We start from the raw sequence: 16162 nt of genomic DNA on the forward strand, positions 1-16162 counted from the left end.
GGCCGCATGTGGCATAAGAAATAGTCCCACCCTAAAATAATATTGAATCTCTTTTTGAAGAATAATCTGATAATATACATATGTACTACCTCTGGAAGCATAACATTGTCATACAAGCTGGTTTTGAATCACCTGAAGCTTTAGAGAACAAACCCCTGAATTTCCTTATACCGCCCATTGTATATAATTTCATGCAAAAACTGTCTGGGTCAACTGAAAACACACAGAAGCTGAAATAATAGGGACTACCACTGAAAGTGAGCTATCCCTGCATCTCCACGTAAATATGATAATTTTAGTTGTAGTTGCAGTGTGCAAATTTATTTTTTTTCATGAGGGCCAAGGTTTAAAAGCTTCCCAGAAAGAACAGCTTGCCAGTAAACATAGAAAAATTCAAAATTCACAAAAGGATAACAATATGTTAGTGCACATATTGCTGTTTGTAAGCAGAAATCCCAAAGAATATTTTTATCAAACCTTCACAGTACAATGACCTTAATCCTTGTGGCAATCCAGTAAGGGTTTCCCAAATTATGTGCTGACCCATCTTCCCTTCTCTTTCCAATCAAAAAGGGATGCATTGGTCAGGAAATGTCCCTATGACCGTAACATCAGGATACTGGAGGATACAGAACAACTGGAAGCCTATTGTTTATATGACAACCGTGTCAACAATACAATGCTGTGAAAAGGCTGATGTACAGCAGGATGGACAGAAGAAGGATGAGAGACAGATACTGGGCCGGGGTGGAGGGACTATAGGGTGAAAGATGAACAAAAAATCTCAGTAGAGAGCAGTAGTTTGATTCTCTCCAAATAATGTACATGGATAATAAAAAGTTGATAATTTAATTGCATGTCTGCATACAGCAAAATAAATTAATGAACTTGTATTTTGAAATATTACTGACCTGAGCAGTACTGAAAATATCTGACATGTAGAGAAGTTGGGACAAGACTGACCCTAATGTTGTTGTTGGAGACTGGCTGCAAATACAAAACTATTTATATAACTGAAATCACTATAAAAAAGCAGGAGTTATAATTTCATTCTTTATAAACTCAGCTGACAACCTCATACAGGGTAATATAGAGAGTTTGCATTTTTAACCTATTGTCCTTTATTCAACTGGAGATTCACTGAATGAGATAAGGGAGTACACATCTCAAGGATAAAAATTACCCACCTGAGACTTCACTCACTTCACTACCACAAACTACTATTTTTTTGTCACTTAAAGTTTGTGCAAAAGCAAGATGGCTCATTTAAGCGCATTAAAAATTTCCAGACACATCTGAAGAATGATGGTCCTATAACTAATTCATATAGGGGCTCACATGGGGGCTGGCACCCCGTCTGGTTTATTGTACATATAAACCTCCTCTATAGCATGCTGCCTGGGGTTACTCAGGGCAGTAGGCTACTCGTGAAGCTAATCCTTCCACGTAATTGGTTTACTGATGGCGTGGTCAAGTCAAAGGCTCGCTGACTGGCTGGTAAATGGTGAAAAGCTGGACTCAAGCATCTAAGGGGATAAAGAGAGGGAATTAGATTGAGACAAGGACAAATGTCCAGTCCAGTAAGGGAGAGGGATAACATTTTATTTTGATTTCATATCAGTGGCGGTACATGGTACATAGAGGCACTGAGATTACGTTTACACTGTTTTACATTACTCTGCGTTAGAGATAGAGCAGCCGAATCTATCGCGCAGCCTCCGCCAATTGTGTGGCAGCCGTCGCCAAATAACCTATCCTAGACAATGTTATGAGTTGGTGATGGTGAGACCAATTTCACTTGATTTGTAGTGGCGAAAATGTGTACAAATAAATACATTTTAAAAGTTAAAGTTGCTTTAGCTAGAACTTCTAAAAAATTTAGATCACTTGTGGTCGCTGGTCTGTGCGCATACATTCGGAATGGCTACCGCACCGTGAAACTCGTTTTCTTACCAGCAACTGTTACTGATATGTTTAATTAGCTTATTATTATAATCGTGCTTAGCCGTGCACCAGCTAAATTGGTCATTAAAATTGAGCCTAAATTAAGAAGGAAGGAGGTGTCATGTGTGAACAGTCATCCGTGTAAATATGTAAATAGGCCAACATTGATGGACTGAAAACTAGTTGTCAGTATTTAATTTTCTTTATGAAAGATAACTTGAAATAGTTTGGTTCACTGGTTAATCGGAATAGCACCCACAACCAGGCTAAACAAACTTATGAGCAAATGTTATTGATGGGCAAAAGTGAACACTATGATTTGAACATTAAAAAATCACCTTGCTGAACTGCCTGCTATACCTATTAGTACTTCGGGAGAGCCTATGGTTCGCTATAGAGACAGCAAGCTACTTAACCGGCTAAGAATATTTAACCTGTCTTCGCTGGCGTATGGGCACGGCATAAGAATGCTGCTGACAGCGCAACAGGTTTTTGTATCCAGCAGGGTGAAACCCTCTGAAGAGGTCTATGCGCAGGAACAGCTGATTTTTCTTTTGGCAATTTTACAGAACATGGAATCCTCAACTGGCAGCCTACTATCTGTATATCAGTGTAGGATAGGTCTCTTTTAAATGCGATAGGTTTAACTGATAAACTTAAAAAATAGGCGTAGACCACATTACTAATTTATTCTGGTTTTATTTGGAAGTTTTTCTGCTTGCTGGAACCAAAATGACATTTCTAAACGGCCCAAGGCTTTTGGATTGGGCAAATTCACCTCCGCATCTACAGTTCAACAAATATGTTCTGACTGGCTACCGACCGGTATCATCAGTTCAGGATTGTATCAAAAGCTTATTCTACCTGCACAACGAGTTGGGGAATATTTACACGCATGGTAAGCCAAAATAAATAATATGTAGGTAGATTGCTAAGACCAAATATAAGGGTATTTTAACAGGCTAAAAAGCTTAAGCATTCATAGCTAGATATTTATATGTAGCCCTATATTGATTTTCCAAACTTCCCATCTCACTTTTTTATCATTATACATCTGGTAGGCCATATATTGTGTAGGCTTGGTCTGTGTGTTGAAAATAGTACATAACATACAAATATCAGAAAACGCAGGATCCTGTAGTCTGATTAATGTTACTGTAGCTTTGTTGGAATAAATATATAGTTTGTTCATGAAACAACACCAGTCTACTGGCTGAATATTTTGTTAGTTGAACATTTCTAAACTTGTCCATGATTTTACTTTCATTGCTTTAAAAGCAGTTGCATGACGAGTGATGTTTTGTTAATAATTCTTCTACAGTTTCATGTTCACTTGAGCCAGACAGCACAAAATTGCACTCCATCGCCTTCCTGCAGCAGCAAGTTGCAGTGCAGGAGTTGTGGGGTTTCAGAAGCCAACCCCCCCCCAACCACACACACTAGTGACCCCTTCATTTCTGTTTTTAACCCATGACTATGATGAAAATCCCCCTATCTACAGAGCATGTGGTCACCCATTGGTTCCCTGAGCATAACAATGATGGTATCCCCATGGCAGACCTTCTCAGTCACCAGATCTGAACCCAATTTAGCATTAATCTGATAAGCATTTTCCATCTCCATCAAGACATGAGTGCATTATTCTTCTTGTAGAAAAATGGTGCCACATCCCTCCTGCAGAATTCCAGATGCTGGTAGATAGTATGTTATGGCAGATACCAGCAACACTAGTTCTGGCAACACTTGCTGGCCCAACACCCTATAAAGTGACTTCATATAGGTGTTTTCACTGTTTTGGCCACTACATATTAGAATAACAGAGTTCCCTCCAGCAGAGCAGACCTTTGAATTCCGAGTAAGTTGCATCATGGGTATCATACAGAGTGATCAGAGCTGCCCATTCCATTAATTTAAATTGAGGAAATGCATCATTATATATTCAGATAGACCTGGATTTTCTGTAATTTCATACTTTAATAACTGATTACATGGCTGCACTATGTTGTCATACATAATTTATTCTGGATAAGAGTGTCTGTATAATCAATGTAATGTCATGAATCTTGTTGTCATTGTAGACTTCAGTGACAACCAATGAATTATGGTGCACTGATAAACACACCCATTTATTAAAAAATCGTGATTACTATGCTTTTGGACTAAACACTCATAAAACATTTTTATCAATCACATCCAAACGAAGCAGACATTTCTTTTCATTCATCTGTTCCACAAGAGCTTTAAAATATGAAGTAAAATATGATGTCATGAAAACTGTTCTAGTCTGAATATAAAACTATGCATTTTCTAAATTGATGCTCGTAGTGTCAGCAGCTCGCTCTCTGTGATATCCATATCCACAGTTATCAGAACATGCAAGTCTGATGGAGTGAACAGTCCTGCTGTGTATATATCCCATATTATGACATATCACATTTTTTTCTGAAACAATTAATGGGACATGCTGTGAACAGCTCTTTCCAGGGTTTCTATAATAATATTATGATGTCGTAATTCTTGCTGATATCTACTGCTGATATAGATATGAAAATTTACTGAGTAAATGTATAGGTTAGTTCAAACTTGTCTGATTTATGCTGTCCTGTTATTAACGTGTTAATTATTTCCTCCTCAAAGGAGACAACTATCACAATGTGATTCTACCAGATTGACTATTTGTAGCAAGTGTCACTGTAACATTCACATTAAGCACGGGAGTAATCTGTAGAAATGGCATTACACTGCTGGGATTACTGTAATCTAGGTCAGTGAAACCTCAGTTTAGACGGAACTTTGCAGTGTAAACCGAGTCCTCAATCATCATGCTTATACAGTAGGTCACCACTTTCTATATAATTATGCTGAGAACTATTGGACTTGCATACATTTTCATTCAAGATCAGTAAATATTTAGAGAATTCTGTCATAATATTGTCCTTTTACAGTGTTTGCCACCATTTGAAATGTGCAGCAAGGTAAACATTGCGTCATTGTCTGGTGTAATATTGCCTGCACACTGTTACTGACTCTCCCTACTCCACACTAACACTTATGTTTGATTTAATGCTTCAGATTATGATACTGTTTGTCAGTGTGTTAATATTTCTGTACTGGCCTTGAATAACCAAAGGCAGTCATGCAGATCCTTTGTCCTTCGATTTTACTCTTCTTAGTCCTAATTATAATGTTAAATGATATCTGATTTTAAGAATTAATATTTGCAATAATTAGCTGGAACCGCAGCTCTATAGCTCTGTCTGTCGGTCGGTCCACAAAAGTGTCCAACTCCGTAGCGGCCACAGTTTTCCCTCCCGGAGGCTGAAATGTGGTATGGACGTTGGTCATGACTGAAGGTAGAGCGATTGACCATGAGGGGGCATGGCAATGGGCGTAGCCTATCACAAAAAGGCGCATAACTCCTGAATGGATTCATAGATGTGCACAAGATTTTGTGGGAAGGTTGCTCATGAGCCAAAGAAGAGGTCACGTGTTTGTGTGAGGGTGTGTGCGTGGATGCATGCACACATGGATGCATGCGCGTGTGCGGTCGCAGCTATTGCGGATTCGCACTTGTTACAAATTGTCAGCGGTTGTCTTTGTAATGTGTGTTTCTGTGAGTTAGCAGCATATTTTTCTCCCGTCTTCCTCAGGAATTCCCCTGCTCGGTTTCCTGGTGCTGCTCCCCCTGAGTATCCCCTGGTCTCAGATCAATGTCACATGGCTGGGTGTGGTCCACTTCCTCGCCTGCCTGTCCCCCGAGGTTGGCTCTGTGCTGTATCACCTCTTCATGAACCACGAGGGTGGGGCACCAGTCTACCGTACTCTGCTGTCCCTCGATATGCTTGGCGTCTGCATGGTCAACACCTTGGGTAGGAAGAGGGTTGGGGAGGGCATGGTAGCTAAAGAACAGCATTAAAGGGTGGTTCCACTGATGGGTCCACATTTGGCAAGTGTGCTTCTGTACATTTTTTGTGAAGCAAGTGATTTGTTGAACACAGTCATGTGAGAAAGTTCGGATGTTCTGCATGAGTAATATTTTTGGAAAATAATCTTACTTATTCATTTTCAAACCGACAGCAGTTATATTCTGCAATTTCGCATTTTTTAGGAAAATTCTTAAGAGACACTTGAGAGAATGTTTTATTGTGTTGCCATGCACTTATGTCACTGATGTCACTAATCACACTCTTTGTGTGACTAAAATAAAGGCTTTGTGCGTGATTCGCAAATGGAGACCAGGAGGATCTGAGTTTCCTGACTTCACTAATTCTTCATATCAAGGGTTGTGACCCTGTATAAACTCTGCCCCTCTGAGTCATTATTCCCTTCTGTCAATCAATTAGATAGCCTGTGTAAGACTCACCTCAGCTTCGTTTTAACCAACTGCAGTGTCCAGTTGTTGTGTAAAATGCTACCTTTTTGCTTTGTCAAAGATTAGAGTGTAGTCCAGTGTGAAAAACATAGTGTAATGATTTCCCCTCTTCTTTTTATGATACCTCATATTCTTTTTCTTTGTGAAAAGAAAACCAGAATTTTCCTGAGCAGCACATAACTTACTCTTTCTCTGCACACAGGAGCGCTGCCCATCGTATACATCACACTTCTATGTTACCCCTCCATCCGCAACACGGCTCTTCTGGCCTACATCTTGCTCTCCACCTACGGGGTCTACTGTGCGGTTACCGCCCGGAGCAACGTGCGCCGCCTGCAGTCCTTCGCCTGGCAGGCGCTCTTCCGCTTCCTCCTCTTCATGCTGCGCTGGAGTGGCGTAGGCACGGGCAGCCCCGCGTCGCTGCGCCACTTCCTCACCATGGACTTCCTGGCCATGCTGGGCGGAGTCATCAACATTAGCCGCATCCCCGAGCGCTTCCGCCCGGGGGTCTTTGACTACTGGTGCAACAGCCACCAGATAATGCACGTGCTGGTGGTGGTCTCCATTGTGTTCCTACATTGGGGCATGGTGGAAGACCTACTGTGGCTCAACAACTACCAATGTCTTCCAGAGTGACACCTTGAGAAATAAGTGCATTTAGAGGTTAGGAAGTGGATTGGGACACAATGGAATCCATGAAATTGAGAATATTTGGATGAGAGACTCATAGAGAAAGAGATGCAAAGACTAGGAGAAGAAGTGGTTTATGTGCACAGCTATTACTGAATCTCAGGTCATAACATCATAACATAAGCACTTTCATATGTACACTCACACACACTCATACATATCTATATACATGCACTTTACAGTCATACAAATGGGCAGGGGCTGAATCTTTATATTCTGCATCTACATTCACCGGCCACTTTATTAGGTACACCTGCTCAACTGCTCGTTAACGCAAATATCTAACCAGCCAATCACGTGGCAGCAACTCAATGCATTTACGCATGTAGACATGCTCAAGACGATCTGCTGAAGTTCAAACCAAGCATCAGAATGGGGAGGAAAGGTGATTTAAGTGACTTTGAACGTGGCATAGTTGTTGGTGTCAGAAGGGCTGGTTTGAGTATTTCAGAAACTGCTGATCTACTGGGATTTTCACACACAACCATCTCTAGGGTTTACAGAGAATGGTCCGAAAAAGAAAAAATATCCAGTGAGCGGCAGTTCTCTGGGCGAAAATGCCTTGTTGATGGCAGAGGCCAGAGGAGAATGGTCAGACTGGTTCGAGCTGATAGAAAGGCAACAGTAACTCAAATAACCACTTGTTACAACCAAGGTATGCAGAAGCATCTCTGAACACACAACACGTTGAACCTTAAAGCAGTTCTGAAGGCAAAAGGGGGTCTAATCCGGTACTAGCAAGGTGTACCTAATAAAGTGACCGATGAGTACATATTACACAGGTGCCGGTCTTTTGGCAAGTATTAATTTATATAATTACATTGACAACAGCTTTAGTATTCTGAATTGTATTCTTTAATTATGCTTTCATTTACATGTAAATGAGTTATGTGGATTATGCATATAATATATTTTACTGATTACAGTTGGAGTGAGTCTTTTGTGTGAAGTTGAATTGGCCAGAAAAAACTAGATTTCATTGTACATTACGTATTTTAGTTAACGTGTGACCTGAAGCCATTCAGAATAAGAATCTAGTGAAGGCATATAATGGAAGTGTTCCACTTGGGATTCAAATTTTTCAAATTCTTCCAACAGTATAATTACTCTATAGATTAATATATTTTCATATATTTTAAATTATGTAAATGTAATATTTTGTCTAGTACTAGAACATAAAACTATTTGGTCAAGGTCAGGGACTGTGTAAGTAAAGGTGGTAGTTTTTCTTAAAATTACTTATTCAATTACATTTTAAATAAACTATTGTAATATGTTTCTTTTTAATGATACTAAATGTAGAATATTTTCACATTGGACTATATACATGTTTGCCAAAGGAAAACTCATATTCAGCATCCAGTATGAAAGCCAGTACACAGACACTTGCATTTTCAGTCTGAAACACTTGGCAAATGACAACATCGGAAGATATGTACAGTGATGGAATTTTAGGTGCATAGTTCACAACCTATAGTGATAAGAAATAGTTCACAATCTAGCTGAGAAGTTCATCCTACACCACTAAGTGGCAGGGGAGAACTTGAAAAGGCACCAAATCAAAGGAAGTTTCCACCAATAGGCATTACATTGTTTAATCAATCCTTTTTAAAAACAACTTGATGTTGTTTAAATGTTTATTTCAACTATATCCGTCAAAAGGAGCTAAGCACTTTCTCCACATTGTAAATGCTTTAGATTAAAAAAGTGTGGTTATGAAAGTAACAGGAACACTCTAAATAAATCACCATAGCACTGGATAAAATTCTCTAGTTTGGCTTCTTGATATTTTTGTATGGTGCAGACTAGCACTCAATCAGTACAAATTTAATACAACAAAGTGTTGCAGCGATATGGCTCACTTCCTGTATGGTACCTTTGCCTTCAAATTTGTTTGTTTACAGCAGCCATATTGTTTGACCTAGCAAATATCTTTTTAATAACTTTTGGTCACAGTACTTTCAAGATGATGCATGCCAAATTTGGTGGTGATCGGTCAAATAGCTTATGACTAGTTAACAAAAGTATGTTTTTCAAACAATTCAAAATAGCAGAAACTCCAATATGGCGGAAATTGAAATGGGTGAGTGCATTTAACTCGGCTGGATCTAAACTTGGTGTCTGGATACCTTGGCCTATCCTTCATCAATGTGGCAAATTCCACAAAAATCCACCAAGCGGTTCAATGGGTCGCCATAAACTCCCATGACAGAAACTATAATAGTGAAAAATTCAAACAATTACAACAGGGGCCTGCACAGCTTTGGTGCTTGGCCCCTAATTACAAATCATGACTTAACTTTAAACTTTTGGTTGCCTGCCAGATTTTAACAATTAAATCTTTGAACATAATAGGTTCTACAAGGTATTTTGTTAGTCTTTTAATATTTTGGGGAAATTATGTATATGTGTATGTATAGTTTTTACACTAACACCCAGTACAATGCATGATACTTAATCTTGTATTTGCATAATTAACAAAATCTTGACAGTGCACTTCCCTATATACAGCCTACATACAGCCCCCTGCATTGTATTAGCAAATGAAAAACATTAAAATTTGTCCTCAATTTTTTCTCTCCACTATGAAACTAAGCATGTTATTTGGACATGACTCAACTAGCTCTTACTTTCCTCCATGTTTAGGCTAGGGATGACATCATTTACCTGAGTAGGCAAAAAAAATTTTTTTGACTAATTTTGAGGTAAACATTTGGTTATATTTTTGGGGAATGCTCGGTTGATGATTTAATGACATAAACTTTAAAATTTAATGACACTAACAAATGCAAATTTTGTAAAACATGACAGCTGCAGTGTGCTGGCTTGTAAGCTGTGTAGGAATGTACATGATCTGTTGTTTTTAGCGGAGTGCGTGCACTGCCTTATACTGTTTACAGTCTGCAAAAAGTAATGTTCATTAGCCGGTTCAGAAAGATTCATTGGTACGTCAACGACAAATAAAGATTTACAGATGCAGATATGCAATAATAATATATTTATTTTCATTAAATATCTCATTTGTCAACGTTTATCCTTATTAAACCATTATGAATTATTTGTGCATGTTTGGTATAAACTTGGCACTAAGAAGCAGAAGCCAGCCAGCCATAACTGCAAAGCAGATCGATTCGTGTTGACTTTGACGAGGTGCAGCAAATCCCCGCAACCACTGTGCTCACTAACAGTCACTGAGGGCACTCCGTTTTAATAACTGGTGCACAGGAGCAGTGAAGTAAACCAGTTGTGCAGTGGGACTTCTTCAGCTAACCCAGTTCACATGCCCCCTACTCCAACACTACACGCTGTGAGCTACGGCCCTGATGCCACCCCTGCCAAATTCTGCATCCATCTTAGTGTGAGGCTTGTATACGCTATCTTCCCAAATACATCATCAGTCAGCGCCTTTATCTGTTACCAGTATGTACCTTCCTTTAAGCATGAGGTGAGTGAGTAACACGTCTTTCTGCCTGTGTGTTATGGTCCTCTGTGAGGACTGCAGATAAGTCTGATATGTGTATGATCCAATTATTCCTCATCGGAGCTGCTGTCCTCCTCGGGCTCAGAAAGGTCAGGGATGGGGAAGCGAAGAATGGCTGCCAGTCCACTGAGCTGGTTCAGCTCTGACAGACAGAAACAGAAAGAGAGAGAGACATTATACATACACATACTCACTCAGTGCAACAAGGGGCTGGCAATACATACATTTAAAGGAAAACCTCAGAGAACTTTCTAAATAAATAAATAAATACAATTAGACAAAGGGGCACGTCTTGGCACAACAGATAAAGAAGACAAAATTAGAAAGGAGCAAAAACAGAAGTTTCTATATTAGGACAAAGATTGTCTGGCCACTGAAAAGGGGACAAAACATTTAGAAAGCCAATGTATACATTTATGAATGAATGATACAAGTTACAAACATTTAAAAACTCCAAATAACCTTTCCCAAAGCAATCGTATCTCTGAGGTTTTACAGGGTGTGTGTATACGTATAGATTCTCATGTATACAAACATTTAATTGTTCTGTATTATGTGCTTTCTATGCTCTGGCTTTGTCATGCCAATTAAACAGTATTTTGAATTTGAGCTCGTATGGTTATTGTTGCACTCCACAATATTATGTACAGAAAACTTACGTTCTCCAGATACATGAAGGCTTGAAAATATTCTGAAAAGAAAAAGAAAAGAAACGGGCTGTGAGTGCAACCATAATCACTAATCATGCGGTGATCATGATTTGGTTTTTTTTAAAGCATTGCTCCAAGTCCTCCTTTAGTCCTCTAAATCTTTATTTACCTGACGGTCCCCCCATTGTCTCTCACACTGTCAACCAACCGTACGTAACGACTTCGAGTTGCTACTTCCTGGTGCCTGAGAAAGATAAAATAGCTGCAGCACATTCTCAACAACTTAACATTTCCACACCTGCACACCAGGACAAAGGAGCGTACTCACCTGAAAAGCTCATCACTAATCAATAAGACGTCAATTGCCATCGCCTCATTAGCCTTCTCCACATGTGCCAGTCTGCAGTAAAATACACAAAATTTCATTAATGGTTTAAAAAGTACAGGAATTAATAGTCTCACTGATGTCATTTACCAAAATGTGCATTTTATTTAACCTGCATGTCTGTCTTACCCATAAAAAGCTCTGTCCGGCTCATGTTGTAGCATCTTGTAGAAATCCTCCAGAGCTTTGACCTCTCCTGCTGCCTATAAAACAAAGATTTAACCCAGAAAATGAAATGAATCCCTGTCCTCAATGCTGACTGGCCAACCAACCTTCCTCGGAGTGCCAATGTTACACCCCTTTGCGCAAGCCCTCAGTTGCAAGGACATGATACACAACAACTATGCCAAATATGAAGTTTCTATGAGCCACAATGTAATAAAGTGTGTTTTAATGCTTTTATGTTATGTCATTTGTTCCTATTCTAACATTTCTAATGGGGCTCTGGTGAAAAATTACCAAATTTAAATGCTTTATAAATGGACAAATTTTAATTTTTTCAATCATTTTAATCATTTTCAGAGAGGTTGAGGATAGGATTTTGGACCCCTTGATATCCTACAAAGTTCTTTGTCCCATATTGTTTAGTAACACTGCAGGAAGACAGTAGGAAAGCAAGAGACACAATAAAGGTAGCAAAAACTCAGACAAACTCTTACCTTGGTATCGGACAGTCTGCTCGTGACAGCTGGGTCAGACAAAATTTCTGAGGGCACACATATGAGGTCAGTTAACATTACTCTTCTTCAATATCCATACATTCCTATATCCATATATATAATTATGCACATTTGCTCGTCAAACTCTTCTGTTTTCCATGTTTACCTTTCAGAGAATACTTGTGTCCTGAAGAGGAGTGCACCAGCATGAACTTGGGCCTGTTCTCCAGCAGGACCTTGGAGTCCTGCCGCACTGCTTCCCGGAACAAGTAACTGATAAACTGGTCCTTCACAAAACCTGGACTTGCCACCAGAATACATTTCACAACTGAGATTTGGAAAAAGAAAAAAAAAACAACAGCTTATCAATGATTACAGTAGACATCACCAGGCCCTGCAGAAAAGCACTAATAAATGGGCCCACCATCCTAACCAGGCTTCTCGTTCTGTCATCATTATCAGCTGGTGATGGCTGAAAAGAACTACTGCAAGGACAACCTGCCTGTGAGAACTCTATGGTCACATGACTGAAGTACAAAAGGAACATTCTGTCCAAGAAATCATTAGTTCACTAGTGACTTTTAAACTCTCAACTGCCCACTGCCCCCTTTTCCTAGCACTAGCATCCTAGCTTCCCACCTCAGCAGCTGAACCCTGAAGTCCAAGAATGCCTTTGCTTTCGTCAGCTAAAGCCCACATAAACCACACAAAAGGAAGATCAGAAAAGAGGAACAGAACACGAAAAAGCAAAAGTAAAGAGTTGGTAAGTCTTCCTTACCATCAAAGTTGATATGTCTGAGAATTGCCTGCATCACTGCCTCATAGAACCTCTCTAAAGCCTGAAAAAAAAAACCCCATAAATTTACAAAAGAACAGTGACAATGATTTAAATAACAGAATCAAAGTCCCAAAATCTCATCCATTTCTCCTGTTCCTAACGTCTTTGTATTATATGTTAATGAAAAATATTCCAGCCATTCGCTATGTCTATCGTAACCCTAATGGCTCGTCAGGTATTGCAATCACCTTGTCATGTTGAGTGCAGCTTCCCCTCCTCTTGCGGGGAATGGTCACCTCAACCTTAGCCCTAAGCAAAGTCATGGCAGGGGTGACCAGGACCACATTGGCTAGGCCCTCCTGCATCACCACAGCTGCCACGTCCGCCTTCTGAGCCGGATCACAAGCCTGCTCTGAGGGAAGGACACATACACAGAGTGGTCTTAATCTTCAGAGCTAGTTCACAACTGAATGCCAGAAGTTCTGATCTACTACCTGTAAAGTACCCATCTTGCAGCAGCACTGCCCTTTTATAGCCTTTGTAAAATGGTTCATATAAATAAAATTTGATTTACCGATGATACATACTGCACCCACATCACTCCCTCTGGAAAGCCAGAGTCAAGAAGAATGCCCAAGCAATAAATGTCAAATCTGACCATAGCATAAACACTTGACACAAAGGCTAACGCAGTACACAAAAACAGACAGACAGATAACTACCTATCCTGTCCAGCACAACGCTGTCCCAGATTTTCTTGGCAAGTGTGAATTTCCGGTTGAGCTCCAGCTCAATGGTGTGATAGGCACCCATCTGTGGAAAAAGGAAAATATGGCAACAGTGAGACCTTTTCTTCACATGTGAATCCAGAAAAAAGCACTAAATATGAAGATTCGTCAGCTAGCCACACTGTTTGTTTTGTGTGTTATGTACAGTCAAAGGTGTATGCCTTCTTCAGTTGAGCACAGGAGCCTTATGCAGGCCAGACAGTTGTGTGGCAAGCCTATGGTGCAACAAGTTTAACATGTAAGGCAGTGTTAGAATGTCTTATAGATTGTTGCTTAGAAGAAAGATACTACATTTGAGCAAGTACATCGTTGCAAGTATGAGCTCTCTTCATTTGCTTAAGTATGATAGTTTTTGTTAAAATACTAAAATGTTAAGGTCTTCTTAACATATTGTCATATTTCCCATCTGAAAACACGTCACAGGATTGTATTCATTGTGGTGTGTGCTACACCACATCAAGCATCTAAACTGTACAAAATTCTGGTTACTATGTAGTAACCATTTTTACAACTGAGATACTGTGTATATGGATGGACACACACAATCCCATTCTGACCTTAACATACTGGTTCTCCTCGATGTTGGTTCCCTTCACCCTCAATTGGCAGGCTTGAGAGTCAAAGTCAATGGCTTCCACAGACACTGTCAATGTAGTGCGAACCCTGGAGCTGCCAACACTTCCTGTGGATGACTCTGTCTGTACCTTCCTGAAATAAGCAACAAAATTACTGACCTGTCCCCACACTAAAGGAACAAGCAATGGCTAATGAGAGAGAGACAGGGCAAGAGAGAGAGACAGAAAGAAACAGAGATAAATCAACAGCACTAACTAAAGAAATGTCAATGAAAAGAGTACACTCAATATGTTAACTGCCAGACATACACAGGTATCACAGGTAAACAAGGCAAGTCTCACCTTATGGTGGAGGCTCTCAGGCTGTCTCCCACCTGCAGGAGGTTGTAGGTGTGCCACATGTCCTCGGCCTCCTCCGGCATTAGGGTCACTTGACTAAGAGAGAAGCATTACAGGACACACTAAACGAGCTGACTGGTTAGCCAGGGGTCCATTGAAACTGAACAAAAAAAAAACTGGCAAATACAATGCAGACATCACAAGATACATTACAGTTCCACAAAATGTGATAGTCCTGAGATACCTTGAGATACTCATTAGCATAGGGGGAAAATTCATTCGACAGAAAGTAAAAGTCCTGCCATGTGTTTTTTCCACCTATGAACTCTGATTTCACAAATTAGTTCTACCTACTGGCTGAAGAATTGAGCGAAAGACCAAATCCAGGTTTTTGTAACAAAATATTGGGGAACACTTTTACTTTCTGAACCTGGATTTTCCACCTCTGTTCACTGGACTAAAGCTATTGCTACTTCTGTAGACGATTTTCTTCCAAAATCTTTAAAAAAGGAATACACATCTGTATGGTTTGGCCGCCATCAAAAATATGATTACAATAATTTTGTAAGTTGTCAAAGACATACATCAATCGTTGCTTTGGAATTAAAAAATTCAAATCAATTTTCAATGTTTCCAAATGCCTTCGCTAATGCCCCAGCGTCACAACTTTCAACTTCCTCTTCATATAGCAAAATAAGGCTGATTTATCCTAATAGCGTAGCCAAAAAACTTAGTTTCCCTCAACGATACGCCGACTGCGTTTTAATATACTTTTTTTTATTAGTTAATGTATTCATATTCGTCTTCTTCTAATGAATGCATACTGTGTTTTATTTTATTTTTATCCAGTTCGTGGCAAATAATTCCAACTACTATAAATGGCCAATAAACGTTTAACGTGAACTAAATGGTTGCCCATGGATCTACGGTAGCCAAATATCAAGCTGTCAAAATGTTCATTGCCAAGCTACTAGCCTTCGTTTTTCAATTAAACATCAACACGTACGCATATTTACATTATCTGTCGTTACTTTGCTGTATTACCATTTAATAAGCTATCAGCGGATAGTTATTTGTGGTCAGCGCGGCACCACCAGTTAACGTTAATTTAGAGGCAGCTATCGATAACGTTATTTATGCTACTCGTATAGCTATCGATAAATAGGCTAGTCGTTTGGTTTCGACCACTTACCCAGCATAATCTTTCTCGATATCTTTATGAAGTAACTTCATGTTGAAATAGCCTTGTTATTACAATGGCGTGTTTTTTTTCCCTTTCTTGTTTCAATTGCGTTATTTAATTAATTTATAAACTGCGCTTATTTCTGTTTCACTTCGATTAAAATAAACCATACTTTCATTGGGGAATGAATCACTCCACAGTCGCAGTCGCCGTCGCCCATAGTCCACGTCATTCCGCTCTATACATACCGGGGAACTTGAGGTAGAGACTTTTCAGATTGTGTCATTTCCGTTTACTTCAATATGCTACAGCGCCACC

The 16162-nt window shown here is 39.6% G+C and overlaps 2 protein-coding genes across 4 annotated transcripts; one reads left to right on the forward strand and one right to left on the reverse strand.

The window, feature by feature from the left end:
* Positions 1-1572: 1572 nt before the first annotated feature.
* Positions 1573-9985, forward strand: LOC135249233 (progestin and adipoQ receptor family member 4-like). Of its 2 annotated transcripts, none has more exons than XM_064324659.1 (3): positions 1573-2842; positions 5595-5744; positions 6519-9985. In XM_064324659.1, exons 1-3 carry the CDS (start codon positions 2677-2679, stop codon positions 6950-6952), a joined length of 750 nt encoding a protein of 249 aa, XP_064180729.1. In that variant the 5' UTR covers positions 1573-2676; the 3' UTR covers positions 6953-9985. The 2 variants fall into 2 exon arrangements, with proteins under 2 accessions (XP_064180729.1, XP_064180728.1); XM_064324658.1 differs by having other exon boundaries at positions 1578-2842; positions 5595-5813.
* Positions 9986-9989: 4 nt separating this feature from the next.
* On the reverse strand, positions 9990-16107 carry pelo (pelota mRNA surveillance and ribosome rescue factor). Of its 2 annotated transcripts, none has more exons than XM_064324621.1 (13): positions 16017-16107; positions 14665-14757; positions 14305-14455; positions 13682-13772; positions 13208-13371; positions 12960-13020; positions 12348-12509; positions 12182-12228; positions 11652-11725; positions 11466-11537; positions 11307-11381; positions 11147-11178; positions 9990-10629 (listed from the first exon to the last, which is right to left on the reverse strand). In XM_064324621.1, the coding sequence occupies exons 2-13, from the start codon at positions 14742-14744 to the stop codon at positions 10535-10537; spliced, it is 1104 nt and encodes a 367-aa protein (XP_064180691.1). In that variant the 5' UTR covers positions 14745-14757; positions 16017-16107; the 3' UTR covers positions 9990-10534. The 2 variants fall into 2 exon arrangements, with proteins under 2 accessions (XP_064180691.1, XP_064180690.1); XM_064324620.1 differs by having other exon boundaries at positions 15854-16091.
* Positions 16108-16162: the final 55 nt, after the last annotated feature.

This window comes from Anguilla rostrata, chromosome 2, assembly GCF_018555375.3.
Source record: "Anguilla rostrata isolate EN2019 chromosome 2, ASM1855537v3, whole genome shotgun sequence".
In the NCBI taxonomy this organism is placed as follows: domain Eukaryota; kingdom Metazoa; phylum Chordata; class Actinopteri; order Anguilliformes; family Anguillidae; genus Anguilla; species Anguilla rostrata.

Bases quoted from the DNA above. Each gene is read 5' to 3' on its own strand.
- LOC135249233 (XM_064324658.1), top strand. From the start codon at position 2,677: ATGACATTTCTAAACGGCCCAAGGCTTTTGGATTGGGCAAATTCACCT. The intron at 2,843-5,594 runs GTAAGCCAAAAT...CGTCTTCCTCAG, and splicing joins GGGGAATATTTACACGCATG to GAATTCCCCTGCTCGGTTTC. The intron at 5,814-6,518 runs GTAGGAAGAGGG...CTCTGCACACAG, and splicing joins CTGCATGGTCAACACCTTGG to GAGCGCTGCCCATCGTATAC.
- pelo (XM_064324620.1), bottom strand. From the start codon at position 15,894: ATGAAGTTACTTCATAAAGATATCGAGAAAGATTATGCTGG. The intron at 12,510-12,959 runs GTAAGGAAGACT...TCCAAATCTCAG, and splicing joins CAGACATATCAACTTTGATG to TTGTGAAATGTATTCTGGTG. The intron at 11,726-12,181 runs GTAAGAGTTTGT...TTTGTTTTATAG, and splicing joins GCAGACTGTCCGATACCAAG to GCAGCAGGAGAGGTCAAAGC.